The 25,017-nt window shown below is 37.4% G+C and overlaps 1 protein-coding gene across 5 annotated transcripts in view; it reads right to left on the bottom strand.

Moving 5' to 3' along the window:
- Positions 1-25,017, bottom strand: part of HYDIN (HYDIN axonemal central pair apparatus protein) — a 451,163-nt gene that overhangs the window by 230,559 nt on the left and 195,587 nt on the right. For all 5 annotated transcript variants that reach the window (XR_008917906.1, XM_056824703.1, XM_056824709.1 and 2 more), the window contains exons 17-18: positions 23,446-23,610; positions 21,048-21,200 (exon numbers count right to left, since the gene is read on the bottom strand). Coding sequence is in view for 4 of the 5 variants with exons in the window: in XM_056824703.1 (XP_056680681.1) it covers positions 21,048-21,200; positions 23,446-23,610 (318 nt within the window). In the remaining variant the exon portion in view is untranslated. The remainder of the gene's footprint in view (positions 1-21,047; positions 21,201-23,445; positions 23,611-25,017) is intronic.

The following is a 25,017-nucleotide window of genomic DNA, read 5'->3' on the forward strand; positions in this document are numbered from 1 at the left end:
ATCTATTTATTTAGTGCCATATCCATCGAACTTCCAAAAAACCTTTTTTACTGAATTAGAGAAAGCCATAACAAAGTTCATTTGGAGGAACAAAAGATCAAGGATATCCAGGGAAATAATGAAAAAAAAAAATACAAAGGAAGGTGGCCTTGCAGTACCAGATCTCAAACTATATTATAAAGCAGTGGTCATCAAAACAATTTGGTACTGGCTAAGAGACAGAAAAGAGCCCAAAAGAACCCAGCTTTTGGGACAAAAATCCACTATTTGATAAAAACTGCTGGGAAAATTTGAAGACAGTGTGGGAGCGATTAGGTTTGGATCAACACCTCACACCCTATACCAAGATAAATTCAGAATGGGTGAATGACTTGAACATAAAGAAGGAAACTATAAGTAAATTAGGTGAACACAAAATAGTATACCTGTTAGACCTTTGGGAAGGGAAAGATTTTAAAACCAAGCAAGACTTATAAAGAGTCACAAAATGTAAAATAAATAATTTTGACTACATCAAATTAAAAAGTTTTTGTACAAACAAAACCAATGTAACTAAAATCAGAAGGGTAGCAACAAATTGGGAAACAATCTTCATAACAAAAACCTCTGACAAAGGTCTAATTACTCAAATTTACAAAGAGCTAAATCAATTGTACAAAAAATCAAGCCATTCTCCAATTGATAAATGGGCAAGGGACATGAATAGGCAATTTTCAGTCGAAGAAATCAAAACCATTAATAAGTACATGAAAAAGTGTTCTAAATCTCTTATAATGAGAGAGATGTGAATTAAAACAACTCTGAGGTATCACCTCACACCTAGCAGATTGGCTAACATGACAACAATGGAAAGTAATGAATGCTGAAGGGGATGTGGCAAAGTTGGGACATTAATACATTGCTGGTGGAGCTGTGAATTGATCCAACCATTCTGGAAGGCAATTTGGAACTATGCCCAAAGGGTGCTAAAAAACTGTCTGCCCTTTGATCCAGCCATAGCACTGCTGGGTTTGTACCCCAAAGAGATAAGGAAAAATACATGTATAAGAATACTTATAGCTTCACTCTTTATGGTGGCAAAAAATTGGAGAATGAGGGGATGCCCGAACAAATTGTGGTATATGTTGGTGATGGAGTACTATTGTGCTCAAAGGAATAATGAACTGGAGGGATTCCATATGAACTGGAACAACCTCCTGCAATTGATGCAGAGTGAAAGGAGCAGAACCAGGAGAACATTGTACACAGAGACCAATACACTGTGGTACAATCAAATGTAATGGACTCCTCCATTAGTAGCAATGCAATGTCCCTGAACAACCCAGTGGGATCTATGAGAAAGAATACTATCCACATTCAGAAGAAGAACTGCAGGAGTAAAAACAACAAAGAAAAAACAACTGCTTGATGACATGGGTCGAGGGGGATACAATTGGGGATATAGACTCTGAATAAACATCCTAATGCAAATACCAACAACATGGAAATGGGTTCTGATCAAGGACACATGTAATACCCAGTGGAACTGTGTGAAGGCTATGGGAGGGGGAAGGGGAGGGGAGGGAGGAACAGAAAATGATGTTTGTAACCAAGGAATAATGTTTGAAATTGAGCAAATAAAAATGTTAAAAAATAAAATAAAATCAAATTAAATTAAAAAAAAATAACTAGTGCCATATAGACTAAGCCCCTGGAAATGTGGAAAATCAGCACCCCTTTCCCCAGTATTTCTTTTCTGTCTCTTCAAGTCAGTCCACTGAACTGTAACAACCAAGAGACTGTCACCAGAGTATGTTCTATTTCTAGTCAGGGGACATTAGCTTGAGATTGACATATACCATTTCTTTTCTGATTCACCCTGACACAGGATAGCTGGTCTGGAAAAGAGACATGATAGCTGTGCTCTGAAGGTGAATTGGCAAGTCTTCCATCTGACGAAGTTTATTAATCAGTGCTTGGCAAGAAGCCAAGTCGCAAAGCCCAGCACAGTATGCAACATGGTGGAGCAATATCAGACAGGATGCCACAGGGGATAACAATAGGATGCTCCTGCCAAACCCAATCATAAAACCCCAGCCTAGTAATTCTGCAAATGGATCCTGTTGACAACTCTCCTTTTGTAGGACATTGAACTAGGAGAGGATTTGGTCTACCTTCTTTCCCTTTATTTACTCTATTTTATATAATTTTTTTCCAGGTAGAAAGTCTTTTTTACTCTTTTAGAAAGTAACATAAGTTAGAACACTTAAAATAGTGGGAACTGAAAGCTCCCCTCAAATCTCATCTCTATTTCCTTGCATGGCCTTGTTGATTCCTAGTTTACTGGTCTCTGCAGGTTTCCACTCTGCTTCAATCCCTTCCCTGCCTCCCCACCCTATGTGGCTCAGTGGATAGAGTGTCACTCCCTAGACTTAAAGTCAGGAAGACCTGAATTCAAATTTGGATTCTTATGCTTTATAACTGTGTGACCCTGGGCAAGTCCCATAACCTCTGATGGTCTGACAAAAGGATCCACTGGAGAAGGAAATGGCAAACCACTCCAGAATCCTTGCCAAGAAAACATGGTGGATTAGCTATGGTGCATGGGTCATGAAAAGTCAGACATGCCTGAATAATAACAACAATAGCAACCTACAAGCTAGAAAGAACCTTTCCTCAGAAATCAGCAGACACCACAAATCATGGCTTGATTTCTTGTTTTACTGATTTCGAGACTTAATGTGATGTAGAAAATATTAATGGTACAGACAAAACTTAAAATCCAGTTGTTAAGCATTTACCAGAAAAACATTGTCCCTACTCTTGCCAATTGGCCTCTTTCAGTAAAGTTCTTGTTATAGATCTAGACCCACGAATAATCAATTAGCCAATGAATATTTATTAAGTGCCTGATATGTGCCAAACACTGCTAGATATCCAGCACTTATATAGTACTTTAAGATATGCAAAGCACTCTAATGACTATTACTTTACTTGATCCTCAAAACAAGCCTGAGAAGTAGGTTCTATTATTAACCCCATTATAAAGCTGAGGAAACTGAGGCAGAGGGTAAGTGATTTCCCAATGTCATAAAACTAGTGTTTGAAACAAGTCTTCCAGATTCCAAGTACAGTGCTCTCTGTGTGCTATATACCACCTGAGCTCCAGGACCAAGGACAGCACAATCTCTACACCCATATAGCTAGATTTTTACTAGGGACCATATCCCAACATCCTCTTCCTCTAACCCTCTTGATAAATGACATGCATCAATTATTCCAGCACTCTCTTACAGGGTAGTGACTCAGTAAAAAAAAATTGCTGACTGATTCCTCCATCCTAAGTGTGAAAGCAGAAGGAAAATATCACTGCATGTTGGCATCCTACCCAAATTGAAGCTCACTATTCCCAAGATGAAACTGACAATGTTATTACAAATTTTCTCACTGGATTATTTTGAAGACTTGTTTGGGATGCATGCTATTGTTTGCACATTAAATAAAAAACCCAATTGCACAGTGTGAATAAGTTGAGAGATTTGCTATTGTGCATGCTAATGATTGTGAAGCCCCAAGAAAGATAAATATATATATTTTATTTGAGAACAATACATCTTTCAGTTGAAATTCACAAAAAGTACTCTTCACAGAAATGAGAGTAAACAACAGTGAGAAGGCAAATGTCAGTCAGAAATGGTCTTTTCCCTCTTGAATTATTATTTTAGTAGATAACAAAATCCTTGATCAACCAGAATAGGTAATAGAAAATAGAATCAGGGCAGTCTCTATGCCCAGCTCCTTATTGTTTTCCTCTTCCTTCCCATTTTAGCTAAATGGTTGTGCCTCTAGCCACCTCTCTTTCTTCTCTAAACTGAGTCACTACAAGAACTATTTTGAACAATAAATTGGAAATCAGGAAGTGGAAGAAGGGCTTTGCTGAGGATGTGGGATATAGAAGAACAGGAAGAGAGCTAAACCAAGGAAGCTTTTTCAGTCTTACAAAGTTTCAGATAGAAAAGGTTTAGAAAATTGTTCAGAAGGGACCTGAATAGTACCAATTTCTTTCTCTTGTGGTTACTTTCCCTTTAGGCAGTTAGTTATGTGTCTCTGTTTTTTCTAAATCCTCAGTCCTCTTATCCCCTTGGTCCCTATTTGTTCCTTCTTATTTTCTTGTATTTTGGTAGCAAGGAGTCTAGTAACTAGGAATTGGACTGTAACAAAAAAAGATATATATGAATTGGGTTTTCAAAGCCAGCTTCCATTCAGCAATGATTTTGTGGCTCATTATGCCCTTTTTGATATAATCCTGTCTCTGCAATCAAAATGCTCACACATAGGAACTTACTGCTGCCTTTCATCACATCAATATATACCCTAAATAATGCCTGCATTTCCTGTTTTGCCAGGGCAGAAATAAGAGTCAATCATTACAAGACAGTGGCCATTACATTATGATGTAATGCCAACTTACAAAAATATTAAAACTGTAGAATATCAGAACTGGAAGGAATCTTATAAGCTACCTTCTTTACTTGCTAAATAGCAAAACTGGGGCTGATGAAGTGATTTGTTTTCCATCAAACAACTAGTGACTTCCATAATTCCTTTTCACTCAATAAATGTCCTTTCTCTTTATGCTTTCACAAAATGCAGAGAACTCATTTGATGTATTGGCTTATCTACCTTAACCTGTAAGCTCCTCTAGACCAAGAACTACAGGGAGTAGCAGTGTCCTCAGACCACTAGCATTGCCTCCAGAACAGTAGTCCTAGAACTCATTGAGGTGATGACCTTCTTTATGAATACCATACTCACCATCACCAACAGCAGCTGAAAACCAATTACACAAAGTGGTGGGTTAGCTCCAAATCTGAGGCATTCCTCTGACTACTTTTAGCCATGCCAACAAACCTCTGTGCCTCATCTTCCTTGACCCTTGTGATCATCAAGGAGAGTCTGACAACTTCCTTTGTGGGTTTTACAACTTCCATTGCCTCTATAGCCACAGCTACCGCCAACTAAGAGACGAAAATTCTCATTACTAAACTCCTTGGAAGTGTTCAATGGTAATGTCAAAAACAGATATGGTTTTCTTTATGGAAATACCACTTAAGAAGGTGGGAAACCATCTGATTTGCCATGGTACTCTCTGAAACATTGGTCTTTCTCATCTGACTTGGATGTCAAGACTCTACTATGTGTCAGCTGAAACCACTTATATGTGTCATCTCCCATATTAGAAACATGAACTCCTCAAAAGCAGGAACAGTCTTATTTTTCTATTTGTACCCCCAGCATCTAGCACAGTGCTTTGTGTATAATAAGTACTTAAATATTTTTTCATGCATGCATTCTCTCTATGTATGTGGTCAGCTTACCTGATGCACAAATACTTATTTAAAGATTTTGGTGATGGTAACGATGATGATGTTAATGATGATGGTAATGGGGTAACTAGGTGGCTCAATGGATAGAGAACCAAGTCTAAAAATGGGAGGTTCTGAGCTCAAATTTGATCTCAAACACTTTTTTGCTGTGTGACCCTGGGCAAGTCACTTAACTTCAGTTTCCTAGCCCTTACCACTCTTCTGCCTTGGAACCAATACTCAATATCAATTCTAAGACAGAAAGTAAGGATTAAAAAATAGCTGTATCATTGAGAAGACAAATCCACTGAGTGAATTATAAAGTGGTAGATAATCATAGGATCACAGATTTAGAGCCTGAAGGGACCTTTCAGACTAAGTACAATCTCTTTTTTCACAGAGGAAGAAACCAAGGCACAGAGAGGTTAAGAAAGGTTAAATGTCTGAGGTGGGATTTAAACTCTGAAGGTCTTTTTGATTCCAAGTCTCTGCATACATGATGCTACCACTTAGGTTTGGAAGATTTAAAGAAATCCTGATCCACAAAGGAAGTTTTATTAAAATATAATTTCCCTAAGCTTTCTGCTTGAACCATAGACGACTGGGGAGATAACAAAATAGAATAAGCAATTCACCAAAGCCAATTAACAGGCAGCATGTGCTGAATGAAGATGGCAAAAGATGAAGAAATACCAAGATGGTTTTCTTTTGAATTCTGGATAGCTCCAAGGACAAAAAACCAAATCAACAGCTTCTCATTTGGACATTTTTGTTCTGTTCAAACGAATCTTATTCAATTGTTGGAGCTGCCAGTCGGAGTCCTGCAAAGCTGCTGACCCATCACTGATCCCCAAACTTCAATCAAAGTCTCCCTGCCTTTGATGTGGACAATAATCAGTTTATCCTGCTAACAAAGACTGTGCTTCAGAAGTTTAGCTTGTCAGAGGGAGGAAGGTCTTCCTGGAGAAGGAGGCTTACAGCTGCCTATCTATGGAGAAATCTCTGTTTCAAGATGTGGGTGAGGACTATAACACAGACAGACCACCTCACTGGATGAAGTCATGGGGAATCGTTCTAGAAGACTTCAGTCTATTTTAGAGAGCTCCTCGCTTTGATGCAATACAGGAAGAGATGCCTATTGTCAGGACCCTATTCCCTGTTTCTTCCAAAGTTTCTTACAGAGACTTGAATAATGGAGATGAGAACTGAATCTCTTCCTCTTATTCTAAGGAGTCATTGGGGAGGGAGACTTTTGTAAGTTCCTATATATATATATGGCAGTGGACTAGACACTATACAAAATAAGCTAACTATGCTTAATTTCTGCCGTGTAGAAGCTTAATTGGAAGAAGCAAGAGTTCTGGTTGGTTTCTAATCTTAAGTCTGTTACCATGGTGTGATTTTACTTCCTGGGACTTGGCCAACTCAATTGCATATATAACAGGGATAATAATTCTTGTCTTACCTACCCCACAGGAATGTTATAAGCAAAAATAAGCACTAAAAGTGTCCTATAAACATAACATTTAATATCACACTATAGCATCACAGTCTATATACTTATATTACATATAGACTTCATTAATTTTTACTTTGGAATTGCAGATTGAGTTATTTGTTTAGTGCGACCCAAAAAGGAACCAGATAAGTCTAAAAATATCATAGGTTCTTTCATCTATCTTTCCTATACATCTTAGTTATCCTTTTATCTGCCTCTGGTGCCTACTAAAGTATGTTGCTTATTTAGATGTTTGTTGACAACAGAGCAAATGATCCAAATCATATGTCAACCATCAACCAATCATTAGAATTACATTCTGCTTTCCCATGATTTCTTCTTTTTTTTTTTAAAACCCTTACCTTCCATCTTGGAGTCAATACTGTGTATTGGCTCCAAGGCAGAAGAGTGGTAAGGGCTAGGCAATGGGGGTCAAGTGACTTGCCCAGGGTCACACAGCTAGGAAGTGGCTGAGGCCAGATTTGAACCTAGGACTTCCCATCTCTAGGCCTGGCTCTCAATCCACTGAGCCACCCAGCTGCCCCCTTCCCATGATTTCTTAAACATTATTTATCATCATAATGAAAACTCTTTGGTGGGAGCAATCTTATACTTATACATTTTATAAATATATCATCATATAAACATATATACATATCATATATATCACACATATATTTAGGGAGGGTTATTTAATGCAAGGGCTGATGATAACTTTTTCAGTTGTCCAATTGCCAAAAGTTTTAAAATATTCTACTTTGTATTGACTAGTCATCTTCAGATGACTTTAAATCTGTCTAAAGAACCCTATGATGGCAGTTGCAGTGTGTTTTTTAAGTTTTTACAAGGTTTAGTCTTTGTTTAATCTAAATATTGATTAAGTAGAAATGGTTCAGATTGGGGGACTTCCTAATAATAATATCATATTCTATGCTTTATACTCTCATCTAGGATTTTACTATGAATAGATGACTTTGGCCCATTTCTACTTCTCATTTAGAGGTAGCTTCAGTTCTTTTGGAATGGAATAAGATATGTAATGTAGAAATGGTATGTTAAATGCAGCAAAAATATTAAAGGACTCATATTTGAGTTAAGAAATGTTCCTCCTCTAGTGAGTTTTACCTTTCCAGGAGCTAACGTAGCTGTTCTAGATTTCTAGTGCTACCTTTCCAGTTTTATTATATGTTATAGCTCCCCATCTCACTATACAGTCCAACCAAATTAGTCTTGTCTTTTTTTCCTTTTCTCTCCCTTCCACAGGCTGTCCTTCTTAGATTCTCTAGTTACCTTCAAAGTCCAGCCTAACTACTATTTTCACATAGGCTTTTTCTTTTAACCATATCTATTTTTGTTGTAATTTTGTTTGAATTCATGATTAGTATCCCTGCTTTTTTTTTCAGTTAACTCAAGGAATAATCCATTCTGTTTCAGTCTCTTATTTTAATTCTGACTAAACTTTTATATTTCAATTGTATTATAAACATTATGTTGAGTTCTGCTTTTAATCCTTCTCCTATTTTGTTTTTATGGGTGAGTTTATCCCATTCATATTCATGAGTTTTGATTATTGTGTATTTCCCTTCACCCTATCCTCTTGTACTCCCCCTTCAATTTGTCTCCAGAACCACTCTTTTTAAAGACAGAAGACAGTTTTGAAAGAGGAATTTATCAATGCCAGTAATGTCTAATTGGAGTACTTTGCTTCTGAACTACTTCCCCTCCTTTCATTCCCTTAACCACACTGTGATCATTGTTTCTAACCATTTCTTTTACCCCTTTTCTTTTCTCTTCATGATCCTTTCTCAAAAGTTGAAATTTGTTTGTTTTTGACTATTCTTTCCTAAATTTTAACCTCCTTTTCCCTTTCCTCTCCTATTTCTCAGTTTAATATATTTTTACATTAAATTCTTTGAGAGTTAAAAATATACCCTCAACCCTCCTTTGCCTGGTTCAGATAAAAAGTTCACCTCTTTCTCTACATTTGTATGTTTTCTGTCTTTTGCACTTAATAAATTTTCCCTTCTTTCAACCATCAAAAGAGTACTCATCTTTATGTTATCTACTTGTCTTATTTAACTCTATAATTCTTAAAGACATTTCTGTTCTAAAGGCCACAAAGCTAATAAGTGCCTAAGGCAGGATTTGAAGACAGGCCTTTCTGATGCGAAGTCCAGAACTCTAACTTCTATGCAACATGCTTTTCTCTTCTCCTGGGTTTCTGTCTTGGACAATTCTTGATCCATAATATTTCTTCTTTTTTTACTCATCTTTCTAGACTTTGTTCTTAATTTGGGACTCAGTATCACAATCAGGATTCATTTCCTCCCACTCTCTTGGATCTGATTGTCTTGAATCCATTTTCTTGGCCTCTTGTACTATGGCTATGCTCAGAGCATGGGGTGGGGGGTATGCAAAGGAGGGGGGGTTCTTTTCTAGGTTATATATACTATTTCCTTCAGTTGACCCTCAACTGTCATAAATTCAATGTCCTTTAACATTTCTGCTCCACTCTGAATGAGTTTATTTATCGATGTCCTTTTAAAATTGTGACCCTCAGAATTAAGCATACTATTCCAGATGTGGTCTGACTAGTACAAAGTACAAAGGGCTATTTATCACCTCCTTATTCTGATGCTATATTTCTCAATATAGGTCAGATTGTGCTCTTACTTATCTTTGGTTCCAGTTCCTACTGGTTTGAGAAAGCCTGAAACTTGTTGTGTCCGAAAGCTGCTTTGCTGGGTCCAGGAACTCATCTAGTAGATTAGCCATTCTTCTTTTGCACATGATCAGCCACTCTGCTATTGTTGGCTTGGCCTAGAAATTATTCACTTCATTATTGCCTTCATCAGCTGCCATTTATGGGTTCCAGAGAACTGAAGTTGAGCCTCTGTACACATCTTTTCCTCCTTATCTCTTGACAGTTCTTCAGCATCCAGACAATGTTTTTTTCAAAAAAATTTTCATAAATTTTATTAGTATCTACTTGGATAAGTAGAGGCAGAGAATTAGAGAGAAATGCCTTTTTAGCCATGTGGGTGCTCTCCACATGTTCTCCACCTTCTGCTTGGCTGGTTCCTCCAGAAAGAGCCCCTACTTCCTTGTCTTCAACCTTTTTTCCTCCCTCTCCCTTTTGGGTCCACTTCAATCATGTTCAGTTCAAACTCAGTCACATAATCTACACTAGATGATGTAACTAGGATCATAGGGATGTAGGAAAGACTCCATGTTCCCTTCACACAATCCCCTCTTTGATTCTTCGGGAGACCAGTATGTTAAATCTCATGAGATAACATTTGTTAACACCCAATTATGCCTTACTATATCCTGAAATTTTTTGTAAGGTCCATGGAATTGAACTATTTCCACTTAGATTTCATAAGACATAGTGTCAATTTTAAATATATATTCACATTTACAAACCAATTCCTCTATCGTAGTATTTTACAAAGGACCAAGAAAAGAAAACGAGGAAAGTATAATTAGTATCAAGGAATGTATCAAGCTGGATCTTGGAAGGAATTATGACATGGTAGGAGAAAAGATGTTACAAAGATGTCTCATGTATAGACCTACATCTTGAAGTTTCTGATCTTAAAAAAGATTCCCCCCCCCCTTTTTTTATGAGCATTCTCTTACAACAATGACCAATATGGAAGTAAGTTTTGCATGATAATACATGAATAACCCATATCAAATTGTTTACTATCTCTGGGAGAGGGGAGGAAAGGGAGGAAGAAAGGCAATTTGGATCTTATAATTTTGGAAAATATGTTAAAAATTGTTACATGTAATTGGAAAAATGAAATATTTTCTTAAAAAGATCTCTCCTTATCACTTTTTTCCTCTTCTACTCTCCCACCCCTACACCAGCTAACTGTAATTACATCTTCTCCTGAGGGTACTTTGTGGAAATGAGATTATATTCTAGATTTTCCCCAATTCAATTCCTGTAATTTCTTTGCTTCTTTAAGGGTAGATAAAAAATTTAGTAGCTTTAAGGTCCCTCTTACCAAAACCTTACATACTAATCTTTTATTGTTATTAGGGTTGAGATCATACTAGTAAAATAATCCTGAGGGCCTTAAAGTAATTAATTTTTCTCTCATTTATGTAACCAAAATGAATCATTCATTAGTAAAAAAACAAACTGTCTAACAATAAAACATTATGTTTAATTGGTTCTAACTAGTTATGGTGGGAGTAGAAGACAGTATAATTGTCTTATTGGTGATTAGACTGTCACTAGTAATACAAATCTCTAAAGGTATCTATAATCCTGGGTACCTTTGATGACTAACAAATGTGATTCAGTGGCTCATTTGGTTCTAATAGTTGGTACTTACATAGTGCTTTAAGATTTGCAAAGTATGTTACAGTTATTCCATTATATTCTCACAACACCTCTAGGAAGCATGTGTTATTTTCCCCATTTTACAGATAAAGAAAAGAAGGCAGATGAGATAAAATGATTTACCTATACCTATTAAATGTCAAAAGCAACATTTGAATTCAGGTCTTTCTGATTCCAGCTCTATCCACTGAATCACTAAACTGTCTAAAATATAATTATATTAGGATTTTTCCAGTTATATTTATGCTATTCTTTAGTACTTCAACAAATACAAATTCTACACTCCATCAGGGGATTGAATCCAGAAGATGAAATTTGATTAATTTGATTCTAAATCAGTAGCAACTAACTGCTGTCTTTTTGCTCATTTACCAAGGCTATTAGTATTAGGCATTATCAGATAAATCAGGAACATAAGTGGGTGGATAGAGAGTCATACCTTAGAGAGGAAATGATATGCTAGCTCCATGAAAGTCTCAGAATAATCAGCCAATCCCTTTCCAATGAGCCCAACAGGGATGTTGATAGTATCTATAGGTGAGGAGCCTGCCCAAGAATGCATCTTTCCCATGCCATATTACTGACTTCCACCATAACTAGAGTTAGTGCCTAGGGAAGTGAAGGCATGATCCACTGGAATCGTGCCTCCAAAAATGGAAAGTCAAGTGATTTGGGAGACACTGCAGATCCTGTGGACTGCATACAAAGGCGTTAGTCCTGGTCTGGTCACTGAATTGAATGGTGTATGATGAATACCTCCACCTCCTGATGCTTGGCTTTGGCCCAAGAAGCCATTGGTTTTCAAGAAACTAGGATTTCAGTATTCATGAAGATAATGAACCAGAGCAAAAGTGAAGTATGTGTATATTATACATGTGTGTATACATATTTTTATATATGTGTAAATATATCTTTCTTCTCCTACTAAGTGCTAAGAAATGGATTTAACTTGGCATGGAACTCTTATAAAAAGCTGACATAAATCTTACAGACCAGCCTGGACAAAATGGCATTGACCTATCCTTGCTATTGTTGCCTCTAGCTCACTGAGAGTTTTCCGGTTGTGATTCTTTCCAGTAAGAACATCTGGCATTATCTTTATGTTTCTTGTTGAGAGGCTCTTTCCGTGCAATCTCTTGTTGTTCTAACATTAATGTCTATTTTTCCTCCCCATATTCTGCCCCCATGCTAGAGGACTTGAAGATAAATACTTTTGTTTCCTCAAATACCCTAATTTCCCAGTTCCTCAGTCAATTCTACTCCCAAAACCTGTTTCTCCAACTCTACTTCAGTGATATTTAGGGATGATCCCTATTATACTCTCTAATTTGGGGTGATCCCCCAATGATCTGTCCCAGATCTTCCTTTCTTCTTTCTGTATGCTGACTTCATTGACCAGATCATTTCCAAAGGATTTAACAATAATTTCCATATAGATAACTCCCAAATCTATATATTTAGACCCTAATCTCTCTTCCAGGGACCTGAGTGAATTATTGAAGGCTTTCTGATTTAAATCCACCTCAACCCAGAGGAGAGGTGTGAGAGACAGCCAACATTCAAGTAGCTCTAAGGTTCAAATAAAAGACTCTGCTTCAATTTATATAATAATGCCCCAGTATCAGCATTTAACAGCACCACCAAATTAGGATGCCCTGAACCCAGGAACCCCAATTGGGTGTTCTTATAATAGGAAAATAAACAAATCATCCAGTCCAGTGAATCTCCAAGGATACAAATTGTACAGTAATCCCCTCTGCCCCCCAACTAAACAATATTTATATAGCACTTTTCTTTGAGAAGCTTAAAGTGCCTTCCAGACTAATTTATCCTCACAAAATTCCTGTGAGAGTCGATTCTCAGCTTCCCATTTCTTAATACCTCTGGCTACTAACAAACAGATATTTCTTCCAGGCTCCATAATTTCTGCCATGTCAGGGCTGAATGTCAGGGCTTGATGTTCCAGACTGGCTGATGGGTTGGGCTGTATCCAAAGAGGGTTGGCATTCATGAAAGATGAAAGAGGAGATAGAATGACCCCCTTCCAACAAAGACTCACACAAGAAAAAGGGAACCAAACATTCATGGCAACTATATTGATTACTTTAACTCCAAGACCTTGGCTTTCCTCAGTCCTATGAAAGAGCAAATGATTCGATTTAATTCAACAAGTATTATCCAGCATTGTAATAATAGATAGCCTTTAAATATCATGCTTTAAGGTTTTCAAAGTACTTTATAAATATTATCTCATTTGATCCTCTCAATAACCCAGGGAGGGAGGTACTATTACTATAACTATTTTGCAGATGGGGAAACAGGATGACAAAGGTTAAGTGCCTTGTCCAAGGTCACACAGTTAGCAAGTGACTGACACAGGATTTTAATTCAGTTCTTCCTGCCTATTGGACAAGTGGCAGGAGCAACATCTGTTTTATGGAGGCTGGGCTGGTCCTTTGCAGGATAGTCATTTTGCTTGTTTACTAATAAGTGACTGAGATAGATTTTAATTCAGTTCTTCTTGATTTGAAGTCTAGCAATCTTTGCAGTGACCTTCCAAGCAGCCGATGCACTTAATATTAAATAAAATGAAATTTTAAAATGCTCTATCTACCAAGCTCCCATTTAATGCCCACTGAAAGAGGTTGAATTGGATATTTTGGTAATATATGGTACTATACTTTGAATTAAAGTGTAATAAATGATAAGACCATTTCTTGCTTTTTTCAGAAATGTAGATGAATTCTGGGTAGCATACTCTAATTTTTGTAACAGTTATGATTCTATAGAAAAGTCAACAAAACCTGAGTGATTCTGAATTCCTGGCCAACTGATGTACAGACCCTATTCCCCACCCCCCAAGTCAGAGTTCCTTCTTCATCAAGGAAGGGGCTTATCTACCTCAGCCCTTCCCCTCCACACCCCCAGTTTCCCAGTCCAGATCTACCTGCTCCCTGGAATGCATGCTCCATAATGAATAATTTTCCTTCCATTTTAAATGTTGTTTCTTTTTAGTTCTTCCATCTTTTGGTCTGGCAAAGATCAGGCTCCCATTTAATGCCATCACTTCCCTCTCCATCCTTTCTAGTCCCTTCTCCATTTTTCTCAAAACCCTCATGCTTACTAGTTATGGTAGAAAAGTCAGAATATTTCATCTTGCCTCATTGCTGCTTCCAGACATTCCATCTACCACATTCACTAACAAATCTCACCTCTGAGGTTCATCACACCCACACTTATCACCCACTCAAATCATAGTGGTTTTTCCCTTTGACTCCAGGCCATTCGCTTTCTTTTCACAATGGGGTCAGTGCCTGGCTCAGACTTTCTTTCCTCCCCATGTTCTGTTCCAATGAGAGGGGACTTCAACATTTATACTGAAGTTCCCTCAAATTCCCTAACCTCCCAGTTCCTCAGTCTACTCAACTCCCATGATTTACACTTCCAATTCTACTTTAGTCATGTTTATGGAACATCTTTATTAGACCTCCAACTTTGGGTGTTCCTCAAATCCCCTTTTCTCTTTCTGCACTCACTTCATGATCCAACAGTTCCCAAAGATTTAATAATCATCTTCATGTAGATGATTTCCAAATCCACACATTCAGCTCTAATCTCTCTCCTAAACTGATCCAGCCCTGCACTCATCACTAATTGTCTACTTGACATAGTAATAGGGCAACATCTGTTTTATGGGGGCTCAGATGGTCCTTTTTAGGGAAGGAATTTTGTTTCCTGACTGTCTGAGGTACCAGCCCAAAGGAAGCTGGTGTCACCATCCTCATGGAACCTCTTGCTACCTTTTTGGGAATACTTTCTGGATGTTTGTGTTGCTGATTCTACAAGAAGAAATGAGATGCGTTTTATATGATTTTTGTATTTTTATAAACTATGTTATGTTAAATACTAATTGGTAAAGTAATTTTAAATTCTATTTATATACTTCATGAGGGTTTATGGTCTTTTTGGATTAAACCTTATTTAGTATTGGCTTACAACAGACATTTTGAATTAGATGTATCAAAGGCATCATTACAACATGTCAGTTAGTCATAGTGCTTACAACTTGCCAAGTACTATACTAAGAGCTATAGCTACTAAGAAAAGCAAAAGGAATTCCTTCCCTCACAAAGTAGAAATTCTAATGAAGGAGATAACATGTAAATAACTGGGCATACACAAGATTTATAGAGTAGAGAGAAGGTAATAGTAAAAATTATATACATAGATATATACATATATAATGAGGGATCTTAATTGACCCTTCTCAAAACTAAATAAATCTAACAATAAAATAAATAGGAAGCTAAGGAGATGAATAGGATGTTGGAAAAGTTAGATATGAAAAACCCCTGAAGAAAATTGAATGGAAATAGAAAGGAGTTCACATTTTTCTCAGCTTATACATCACACCTTCATAAAACTGATGGTATATTAGGGCATAAAAACCTTATAAACAAATGCAGAAAAGCAGAAATATTAAATGCAAATTTTCCAGCTCACAATATAATTAAAGTCACATTCAGTAAAGGACATTGGAAGCATAAATTAAAAATTAATTAGAAACTAAGTAAGTTAATTCTAAAGAATGAGTAGATCAAAGAATAGAAACAATCAATAAATTTACTAAAGATAATGACAACGATGAGACAACATGCTAAAATTTATATGATGCAGCCAAAGCAATACTTAGGCGAAAATTTGTATCACAAAATGTTTACATCAATAAAAGAGAAAGAACAAATCAATGAATTGATCATGTAACTAAAAAAAAAACAGAAAAGAACAAATTAGAAATCTCAATTATACAACAAAAATAGAAATAAAAATCAAAAGAAAGATGAATAAATTTAGAAGTGAAAAAATTATTTAATAAATAAAACTAGGAGACAATTCCATGAAAAAGAAAACATTAAAATAGAAAAATCATGTGAATTTAAATGATGGGGGAAGTCACTAAAGTTGGGAAGGCAAGAAAAGGTTGATATTTGAACTAAGCCTTGGGAAATCTAAGAAGAGGTGAGAAAGAAGAACATCCTAGGCATCTAGATGTTCTAAACAGAACTCTTTATCTCTATCCACCTCCAATTCACCCTATATTGGTCTCCCTGTCTCAAGGCTATTGCCATTCTAATTATCCTTCCCTCAAATGACAATAGGTTTTATCCCCCCAAATGCAGATTGGGTCATGTTATTCCTAACCATGCTAGTAAACTCTGGTGGCTCGCTAATACCTTTGGGATGAAACAGAAATTCCTCTGTTTGGTATTTAAACTTCTTTTCAATCAGGCCCTATCTGAATTTCCAGCCTTGTCACATAGTACTCTTCTTCATTCATGCTAGGGTCCAGTTAAGTTGGCCTTCTTTCCATACTTTATATACTTCTTTTTCCTATCTTTTTGTTTTTATACTGGCCACTTCCATGTTTTAAGTATACTCTCTCTTCCCCTCTGCCTCTTGGAATTGCTAGTCTTCTTCAAGACTGAGCTCAAGTACGACCTATATGACACATTGTTTGACACTCTCCCTTGATTCTACTGGCCTCCTTCACAAAAATGACTTTGTATCTATCTATCTATGAATATATAGGTATATTTTCTCTACTGGCAGAATTCAAGTTCCTTGAGGGCAGGAACTATTTCATTTTTATTTTCTACCTATAGCACTTACTATAATACTTGGCACAAGGTAGATCCTTAATAAATGATTGTTGATTGGATGCCTTAATTAGTCAGATCTATTTTTTTAAATGGTCCCAGAAAACTATTTGAGAATAGATGATTTAAGAATCACTGGACTGTCAGACCACAAAAAGAAAAAAAGAAAGAAAAGAAAAGAATCCACAAAAACTCAGGCAAGAAGCTATATTTCAAAATAACTGCCCAGAACTACCAGAATCAGGGGTTAAAATAAAAATTGGGAGAAAACATTACGTAGGATACTTCCTGAAAGAAACCCCAAGTGAATATACTTATACATGTCATAACCCCTAGACAGAGCTTTCAAATCAAAGGAAAAAATTTGCAGGCAAGAAGAGAGCTAGGACCAAGAAATTATAGTCAAGAACACCAAGATAAAGGTAGTAATTACTGAAAAGAAAGTAAAGTTTGGACTCTGACATCATTAGATTATAGATGTAAAGCTAGAAGGGACCTAAGAGGCTATTTAATATTTACCAAAAAAAGAAACTTATATAGTAACAAAATAATAAAAAAAAAGTTTAAATAAACAGATCAAAGAAAAATAAATTGAATAAGCCATAAATTAATTACCAAAGGAATAAGCACCAGGTTCAGGAAGATGTGCAAGTGAATTAGATCAAACATTCACAGAATATAAAGGGGAAATTGGGATGTTCTTCAAATGTGAAAATCACACACCAAACTGAGATGGGTAAGCTAACACACTGGAAACAGAATTAGGATCCAAAATGACCTTGATAGAGCCAAACATTAGAGCTGAATCCTACAAGATAAAATTCAACAGGGTCAAATATATAGTCCCAGATTTGGGAATTAAAAAAAAAAAGAGCCATCTTCAAAAATACTAAATGGAGAAGTATAGTCATATAGAGTTGTTCTCTGGTGATGTAGGTGGCAAGCTTAATATGAGTCTGCATTGCAATATGGTAGCCAAAGAAGGTTAATACAATCTTTTGCTACGTTGACAGAAAGGCATAATTTACAAAAATATAGAGGTGAGGATCTCATTATACTCTTTTGTCATTAGTCCTTATCTGGATTAGGATCAGTTGAGCATGGTGCTGCTGGATAATGATAAACTAGAAAATGTCCTGAGAAGAATAACTATGGTGGGGAAGAGTCCCCTCTCAAATGAGAATAGAGGGCCTGAAGAAAAAAAAGATATGAAGGCGGTCTTAAAATACTTGAAAGGCCATGTGGAAGAGGAATTAGACTTATTCTTTTTGACCCCACAAAGATGAACTAAAAACAAGTGAAACTTGCAAAAAGGCAAATTTATGTTTGAAATCAAGAAAACTTCTTAATAATTAGAGCTGTCCAACATTGGAATGGACTGCCAAAGGGGAGAGTGGGTTTCTGCAATGCCAGAGCTATGTCTATGTACCATAGGGATCAAAGAAAGAAAAAGAGCCCACACATACAAAAATATGCATAGCAGTTTTTTTGATGTTAGCAAAGAAAGAGGAACTAAGGGGGTAAGACCATCAACTGAGTAATAGCTGACCAAGTTATGGTGTATGATTGTGACTGAACTTTAAGAAATGAAAGGAACCATTTTAGAGAAACACAAGAAGAGTTTTATGAATTGATGCAGAGTGAGGTGAGCAGAACTAGGCAGACAATTTATATAATAACAACACCAGAAACAACAATTTATATAATAACAACACCAAAGAAAAACAACTTTGAAAGACTTGAGAACTCTGACCAACAATGTCCTATCACAATTTCAAAAGACCAATGATGAAGAATGCCACTAACCTCCTGACAGAAAGGTGACTAACTCAGTGTGCAGAAAGAGATTTTTGGTTTTTTTTTTAACATGATCAATTAAATAATTTGTTTTCTTTGATGATACAAAAATAACAATAATAAAAAAGGAGAAGGTTCCCTCTCCTTGGAAGTATTCAAACAAAATATAGATGACTATTTGTCAGATATGTTATGATAAGAATTCCTTTCATATGTGGGTCAAACTATTGAGGGCTTTGAGGTCCCCTTCAACTCTCAAATTCTATGATTCTTGATTCTAAAAACTACCTTCAAGATTACATAAATTGTTCACAAAAATTGAAAAAAAAATGAATCCTAAAAACTTCCTTCTATGATATAATTGTGGCCCTGATACCCAAACCAGAGAGTCTAAGCAGAGGTGTGTATGTGTGTGTGTGTGAAATCCATAGACCATTAGCGTTTCCTAATGAATACTAATGCAAAAATATTGAAGCAAATATTAGTAACATGACTGTAGCAACACAGTCAAAAGATTAATCACTCTGACAAGGCTGAATTTATATTAGGACTAGGAAGTTGGTTCAATATTAGGAAAACTATTAATATAATTGCCCATGATAATAATCAAACAACAAAAATCCCATGGTTACATCAATAGATGAGGGAAAAGCTTTGGACAAGATACAACACTTATTCCTATTTAAGAAAAAACACTAGAAAGATTAGGAATTATGAATAAATAGATCTTCCCATAATAAGATAAACATAATTAGTAACTAGTAAATCCCAAACTGACACAATCTGTAATGGAAACATTTAGAGACCTTTCCAATAAGTTCAGTAATACAACAAGAATATCTGTTGTTGACACTATTATTTTATATTGTTCTAGAAATGCTAGAGATAGTAATAATATCAAATAATACAATCATACCTAAAAACAAAAACAAAAGACATTGAGGCAATAAGTATAGGCAACAAAATTAATACTCCGTATATGACAAATGATTTACTTAGAAAGCTCTGGAAATCAACCAAAATAATACTCATAAAGTATCAGAATATAAAATATCACCCCCCACATATCATTAATCTTTTTTGTCACTAACGAAACCTAGCAGGAACAGATTAAAAAAAGAAACTTTGTTAAAAAAAAACATGAAACAGAACATATTCTGAAGTCAACTTACCAAGACACACTTAGGACAGAGCGGGATGGCTAGCCACAGCCTTTCTCCTTTCCCATCCCCACATCGCCCATATAAGCAGACACGGCTTAAAATGGTACCATCTATTCGAGGGTTTTGCTGTTCTTTGGGGAATGTCATAAAAAAACAGCGATCTTGCCTTTAAAAGTAGCTTTTGTCTTAGAGTGTACACTTAGAATGGATATGGAGACAGCGTACCAGGTCAAGAAGAGTTCTACAGTATGTGGGGGTTGTTTAGGTTTGTGCAAGGATTGAGATAATATTTCGTTTGAGGGAGGAAGACAGTATGTGGACCAGATACTTCTTGCACATCACATATAAGCTCTTTGTGTAGGGGAAGAGGAGTGGGGGGCAGGGGTGAAGCGAGAGTAAATATCAGAGGCAGCAGATGCTTTCCCCCCTTTCCTCTGAGAACCCATTCTCTTAAGCAGAGTAGCTTCTAAGACAGCCCTAATTCACAAAAGGAAGAGGGGAGCCAGTTGGCCAAGTGTACCAAGTTAGTCTGCTGACTCAGAAAACTGATAGCTCTTTCTGCCCAGCTTGTCTACACCATGCGGTGGTTATACAGGCTCCTTGTCTCTTGGCAGAGAAGTAATGAGCAAATGATATGTACAGAATGAGATTTAAAAATTTTCAGACATGCCCAAGGTATTGTGTTTTTTTTTAATTAAACTAATTTGCTGGGAGGAGAGGGAGTGCATAGTGACTGAGATGCAAGATAAAAAAAAAGGAATAGAAAAATTTAAATACACAGACAATAACAACAACAAAAAGGTTCAGAAGGAGATGCTAACAAAGGATCCGGTTTGGTCAGTACCTTGCTCAAAATCATACATACTTAAAAAAACAAACCCTACACAGAACAGAAGTTCAGGTGTTCATATCCCATCTTTTTGTTCCTCATACATTGAAAGTGTGTTCAATTAAACAATTTAAATTATTTCAAAAAATTAAAAAATTCATTTAGAAAAGTAGTTGACTTTTAAGTCATTCTCTAGATATGAAATTATTTATCTAATTGATTCTAGGCCTGGTTCTCTTTCCCTTATGTCAGTGCACTTACAGATGTTAAAGCCACATAAGGAATATAATAAAGAGAAAAATGTGAAAATGAATCATATTCAAAATCTGTAACTGCACAATGCCTTGTGGTCATCATTGTTCCGAGATACGCTGGGCTTTCCAAAGCCATCACATACTCACCAAATGTGCAGAAAAGAAGGCAGTAATGTAAGACTGATTGGATAGATGGAGTGACCTGGACGTTTCCTTTAAGACGTAGATGCTGCCAAAATCAATTTTGTCTGGATACACATTGACCACAGGACCTTCTCCAACACTCCTTAACTGGACAGTCTGTATCCCAGGAGAGGGACAGAATACAGAGAATATTGACAATGACTGATTTATTCCAATCAAGACAGCAAACTATTCCTAGGTCTTGGATGGAAATCAGAATGACAGAAAGGGACTGGGTCCTCCATCCCTTCTTGCTGTGTGGTGCTCCAGCCCTACAAGAACAAGGGAAGTTGGCATCCCAACACATACCTCTACAGGCTTGGTTTCTGTAGCAGACACGAAGGCCAAGAGCCATATGTTGGAAGGACATGGCTGCTTTCCCTAGTCTATGCTGTTATCCTGCTCAGAAAGCTTTGGGGACTCCCTAATGCTAGTAGGATAACCCCAAACCACCTCTGTCTGCCACTTAGAACCATTCATCATCTGGCTGCTCCGACTCCTTTTTCCAGACCAATAACACATTATTCCTCCTTGTGTTCTCTGTGGTCCAGGCAAACAGGTCTACTCAGTGTTCCCCGGGGACGGGAATGTTCTGTCTCATGCACACAGCCTATTTCCTGTCGAATCTCAGTTCAGGTGCCAGCACCTCCTACAGGAGCTCTTTCTGGGTCTTGCCACAGCTAGAGCTTCCCCTCGCCTTATCCATAGGACGGGAGGTTTAGGCTCAGTAGACTGTAAGCTCCTTGAGGCGAGGGACTCTTTGGCATAGGTATCCCTAGCATCCCTGTCACCCAGGAGGAGGTGCTCAATCATCCCCTGTCCCATCTATGGCATGGCCACATTTCTGGCTGCTTCCATCACCGCTGAAGCAAGAGTTCTTGCCACAACAGCAGGGTCTTTCCACCTCCAAGCAGGCATATTTTCCAACACCTGCTCCTCCTTCACTTGCTAAATCTGAGTGTGAATGTGAGGCTTTAAAAAAGGAAATCCAAATTGGAAAACACCAAGCATGCCTGCATCAGCTCCAAAAGAATCAAAGGAGACTCTCCTTGGAATAGATGGGCACAACTCAAGGACTAATGCTCAATAGCCATCTGGGTTGCCAATTTGGCTATAAGGTAACTAAGGTTAACCACGCGGATTTCTCCAGAATGCCTGCTCCCACTTTTTCTGCAGAGCAGGCTAGCAATCTCTTTTTTTCTTTTTTGAGTATTTGGATATCCATGGGCTAATGTCAGGGTTTTCAACAGATTGTCAACTGGATCATTTCACATCTCTATATTGGAGGCTTCTAAGCAAATGAACACAAGAGGTGATGGTAAAATGTTACTCAGAGAAGAGAAAGCCAAGCGCTGTATATAGCAATATTTAAGTGCTTCTAGAGATGGTGTTGATTCCTTAAAATAAGTATGAACAGTTTTGACTGTTTGGGAAAAATAGATCTACCTCTTCCCTGGCTTCAGTGTGGGATGCTGAAGAATCCACTGATACAGAAGTGAGATAGCTCCTGTGGCATCTAACATTCAGCAAGGGAAACCATGACATGATTTTAGTGATCCTCAGCAAACAAAATCACTCGCAGAGAAAAGAAAATGGGAGGGGGCAGCTCGGCAGCTCTATGATTTGAGAGCCAGGCCCAGAGATGGGAGGTCCTGGGTTCAAGTGTGACCTCAGACACTTCTTAGCTGTGGGATGCTGGGCAAGTCACTTAACCCCCATTGCCTAGCCCTTACCATGCTCTGCTTTGGGACCAATACACGGTATTGATTCTAAGACAGAAGGTAAAGGTTTTAAAAAAAAGAAAACATAAACAGTCCTCTGTAAGTAAAGATCAAGCCAAGGAAATAGGAATAACAATTATCACTGGGTTCAACATTGAGCTCAGGAATGAGGCCACAGCTTGTATGGCTACAAGAAACCTCAACAGCCAGTAACTCCAACCCTTTTTCTGTCTGCACTTTAGATATAAGGAAAACCAAGAGATCCAATGATTTGTCCAAGCTCACGTGTGCAGTAAGCTACCAGCAAAATGAATCTATGCAGCCCAGAGAACCTCAAGTTGTTTAGTAAAAGTGATTGCAGTGATCACATATGTGAAGATCCTGGAAACCTCTTTCCTGCCCAATTTCAGAAAAGTTCTGGTCCTTAACATCATATTCAAGCTAACTTGAGTCTTTCGAGGTCTTAACTGCCTTCTTCTCTCTCTGCAACTCAAACAGAAAACTAGGACTGCCAGAAACTGGAGGATGAGAACTTGCTTAACAGCAGGATGCAGGATGGATAGAGCCAACAGCATGGAAAGCTCTAACTCTATCTCTGAGCCTAGACAAAACATCATTTGTACACTCTTCATCAGTCTTACCAGTGGTGGGTCTTTGCTCCCAAAGGTGGTGATTTGAACTGTGCAGTGGTATTCTCCAAGGACCTGAGTCTCCAGGACCAGTATCAACTCTATTGTGCTGTGGGGGTTGATAATCCCACAAGGGTTCAGGCTAGAAAAAAGTACACTAGGTGTCTCCTCATATTCCTAGGGTTGGGAGGGGAAAGAAGAAAACCCAAATGATAATTAAATATACATACAAGCTTAGTAACCAATGGAATGGATCAATGGAATATTATCATTAAAAGGCATGGAAACAAATACAGAGCAATTCTGGATTCTGTGACACACATGCCAAGGGTCATATCTTAGAAATATATAGATGCTTTTCCTCGTTTGACTATGTTGTTATTCTGTTCAGAAGGCTCCAGAGATTCCCTGTTGTCACTAGGATAACCCCAAACCACCTTCATCTACATTTAGAGCCACCCATAATCTGGCTAATGTTAAAAAAAACTTACAAGAGATGCAAGAAAAAGGAAAGCTATTAAAGCTTACAATGGCACTAAGACATTTGGGACACCCCATGTAGTCCTGAGTCCTTGTGCATAGAATATAGGAGCCTACCTCTAGGTTTGATGCCAACATAGATAGTGAATGGGGATATAAGAACTTGAAACTATCTTCATCCATAAGAGACAAGCATGCCCTTGGCTAGCAATCACAGAGCTAGAGGTGAACTTAGGAAATCAAATTTCCAGTCTTCAAGTAAAATGCAAGTGGTCAAACTGGCATTTTGTGTGTTCTTCTACTCTTATCCCCATTGCACTCAAAGAACTAAGAACTATGGAATTCTAGACTGAATAAGAATTCATCTTATGGGTTCCTGCCATCTTCTCTTCTCTTTCTACAACCTTTGTCTGTCATCTCATTATTTCCCATGAGTTTAGTTATCATTTCTATGCTGAGGGATCCTTGGTCTTGTGAAGATTAAATTTAACTGTCCCCTGATTGTGAAAATAAAATTAATTAACTCTCCCCTGATTGTGAGGATTAAATTGTAACCTCTGCCCATTTTTAGATTTTATCATCAAAAGTGTAAACATCTCACTTAATCATTTAGTGGGAAGGTCTGTGACCCATGTGTGCAATAGTGGGTGACGAATCAGAATCAACTGACTGCCTCTTCGGCAGTCCTAAGCAAGGCTTTAGATTTTGATTTGTCCATGTAAAAAAGTGGAGGAAGGCACAGGAAGTGATGCAAAAGAAAGTGTCTTTAAAAGGAATTGAAACTTCCTGTGAGACTCAGTTCTTCATTCTTTGGAGTTGAGACTAGAAAAGAATCTGCTGCCTGAACCTGAGATCCTATTCCTGGTGCTATTCTTAAATCTCTTCCTTTTGGACTGACATGTGGTGTGTGAAAAGGCTGACACCTTTCCTAAATTTTCTGAAGAGACTAGCCTCAGGAGAGACCTACCTCTTGAGAGAGACATCCCCAGGTCCTTGGCTTTACCGAGGTCTATCCAGCTAAGGACTAACTCTCCCTGCTCGGGTTGAGCCAGGGGCTGAGAGTAAATTACTTAGTGCTTAGGCTAGATATCTTACTCTATCCTC

Source organism: Monodelphis domestica, chromosome 1 (genome assembly GCF_027887165.1).
Source record: "Monodelphis domestica isolate mMonDom1 chromosome 1, mMonDom1.pri, whole genome shotgun sequence".
NCBI classification, from domain to species: domain Eukaryota; kingdom Metazoa; phylum Chordata; class Mammalia; order Didelphimorphia; family Didelphidae; genus Monodelphis; species Monodelphis domestica.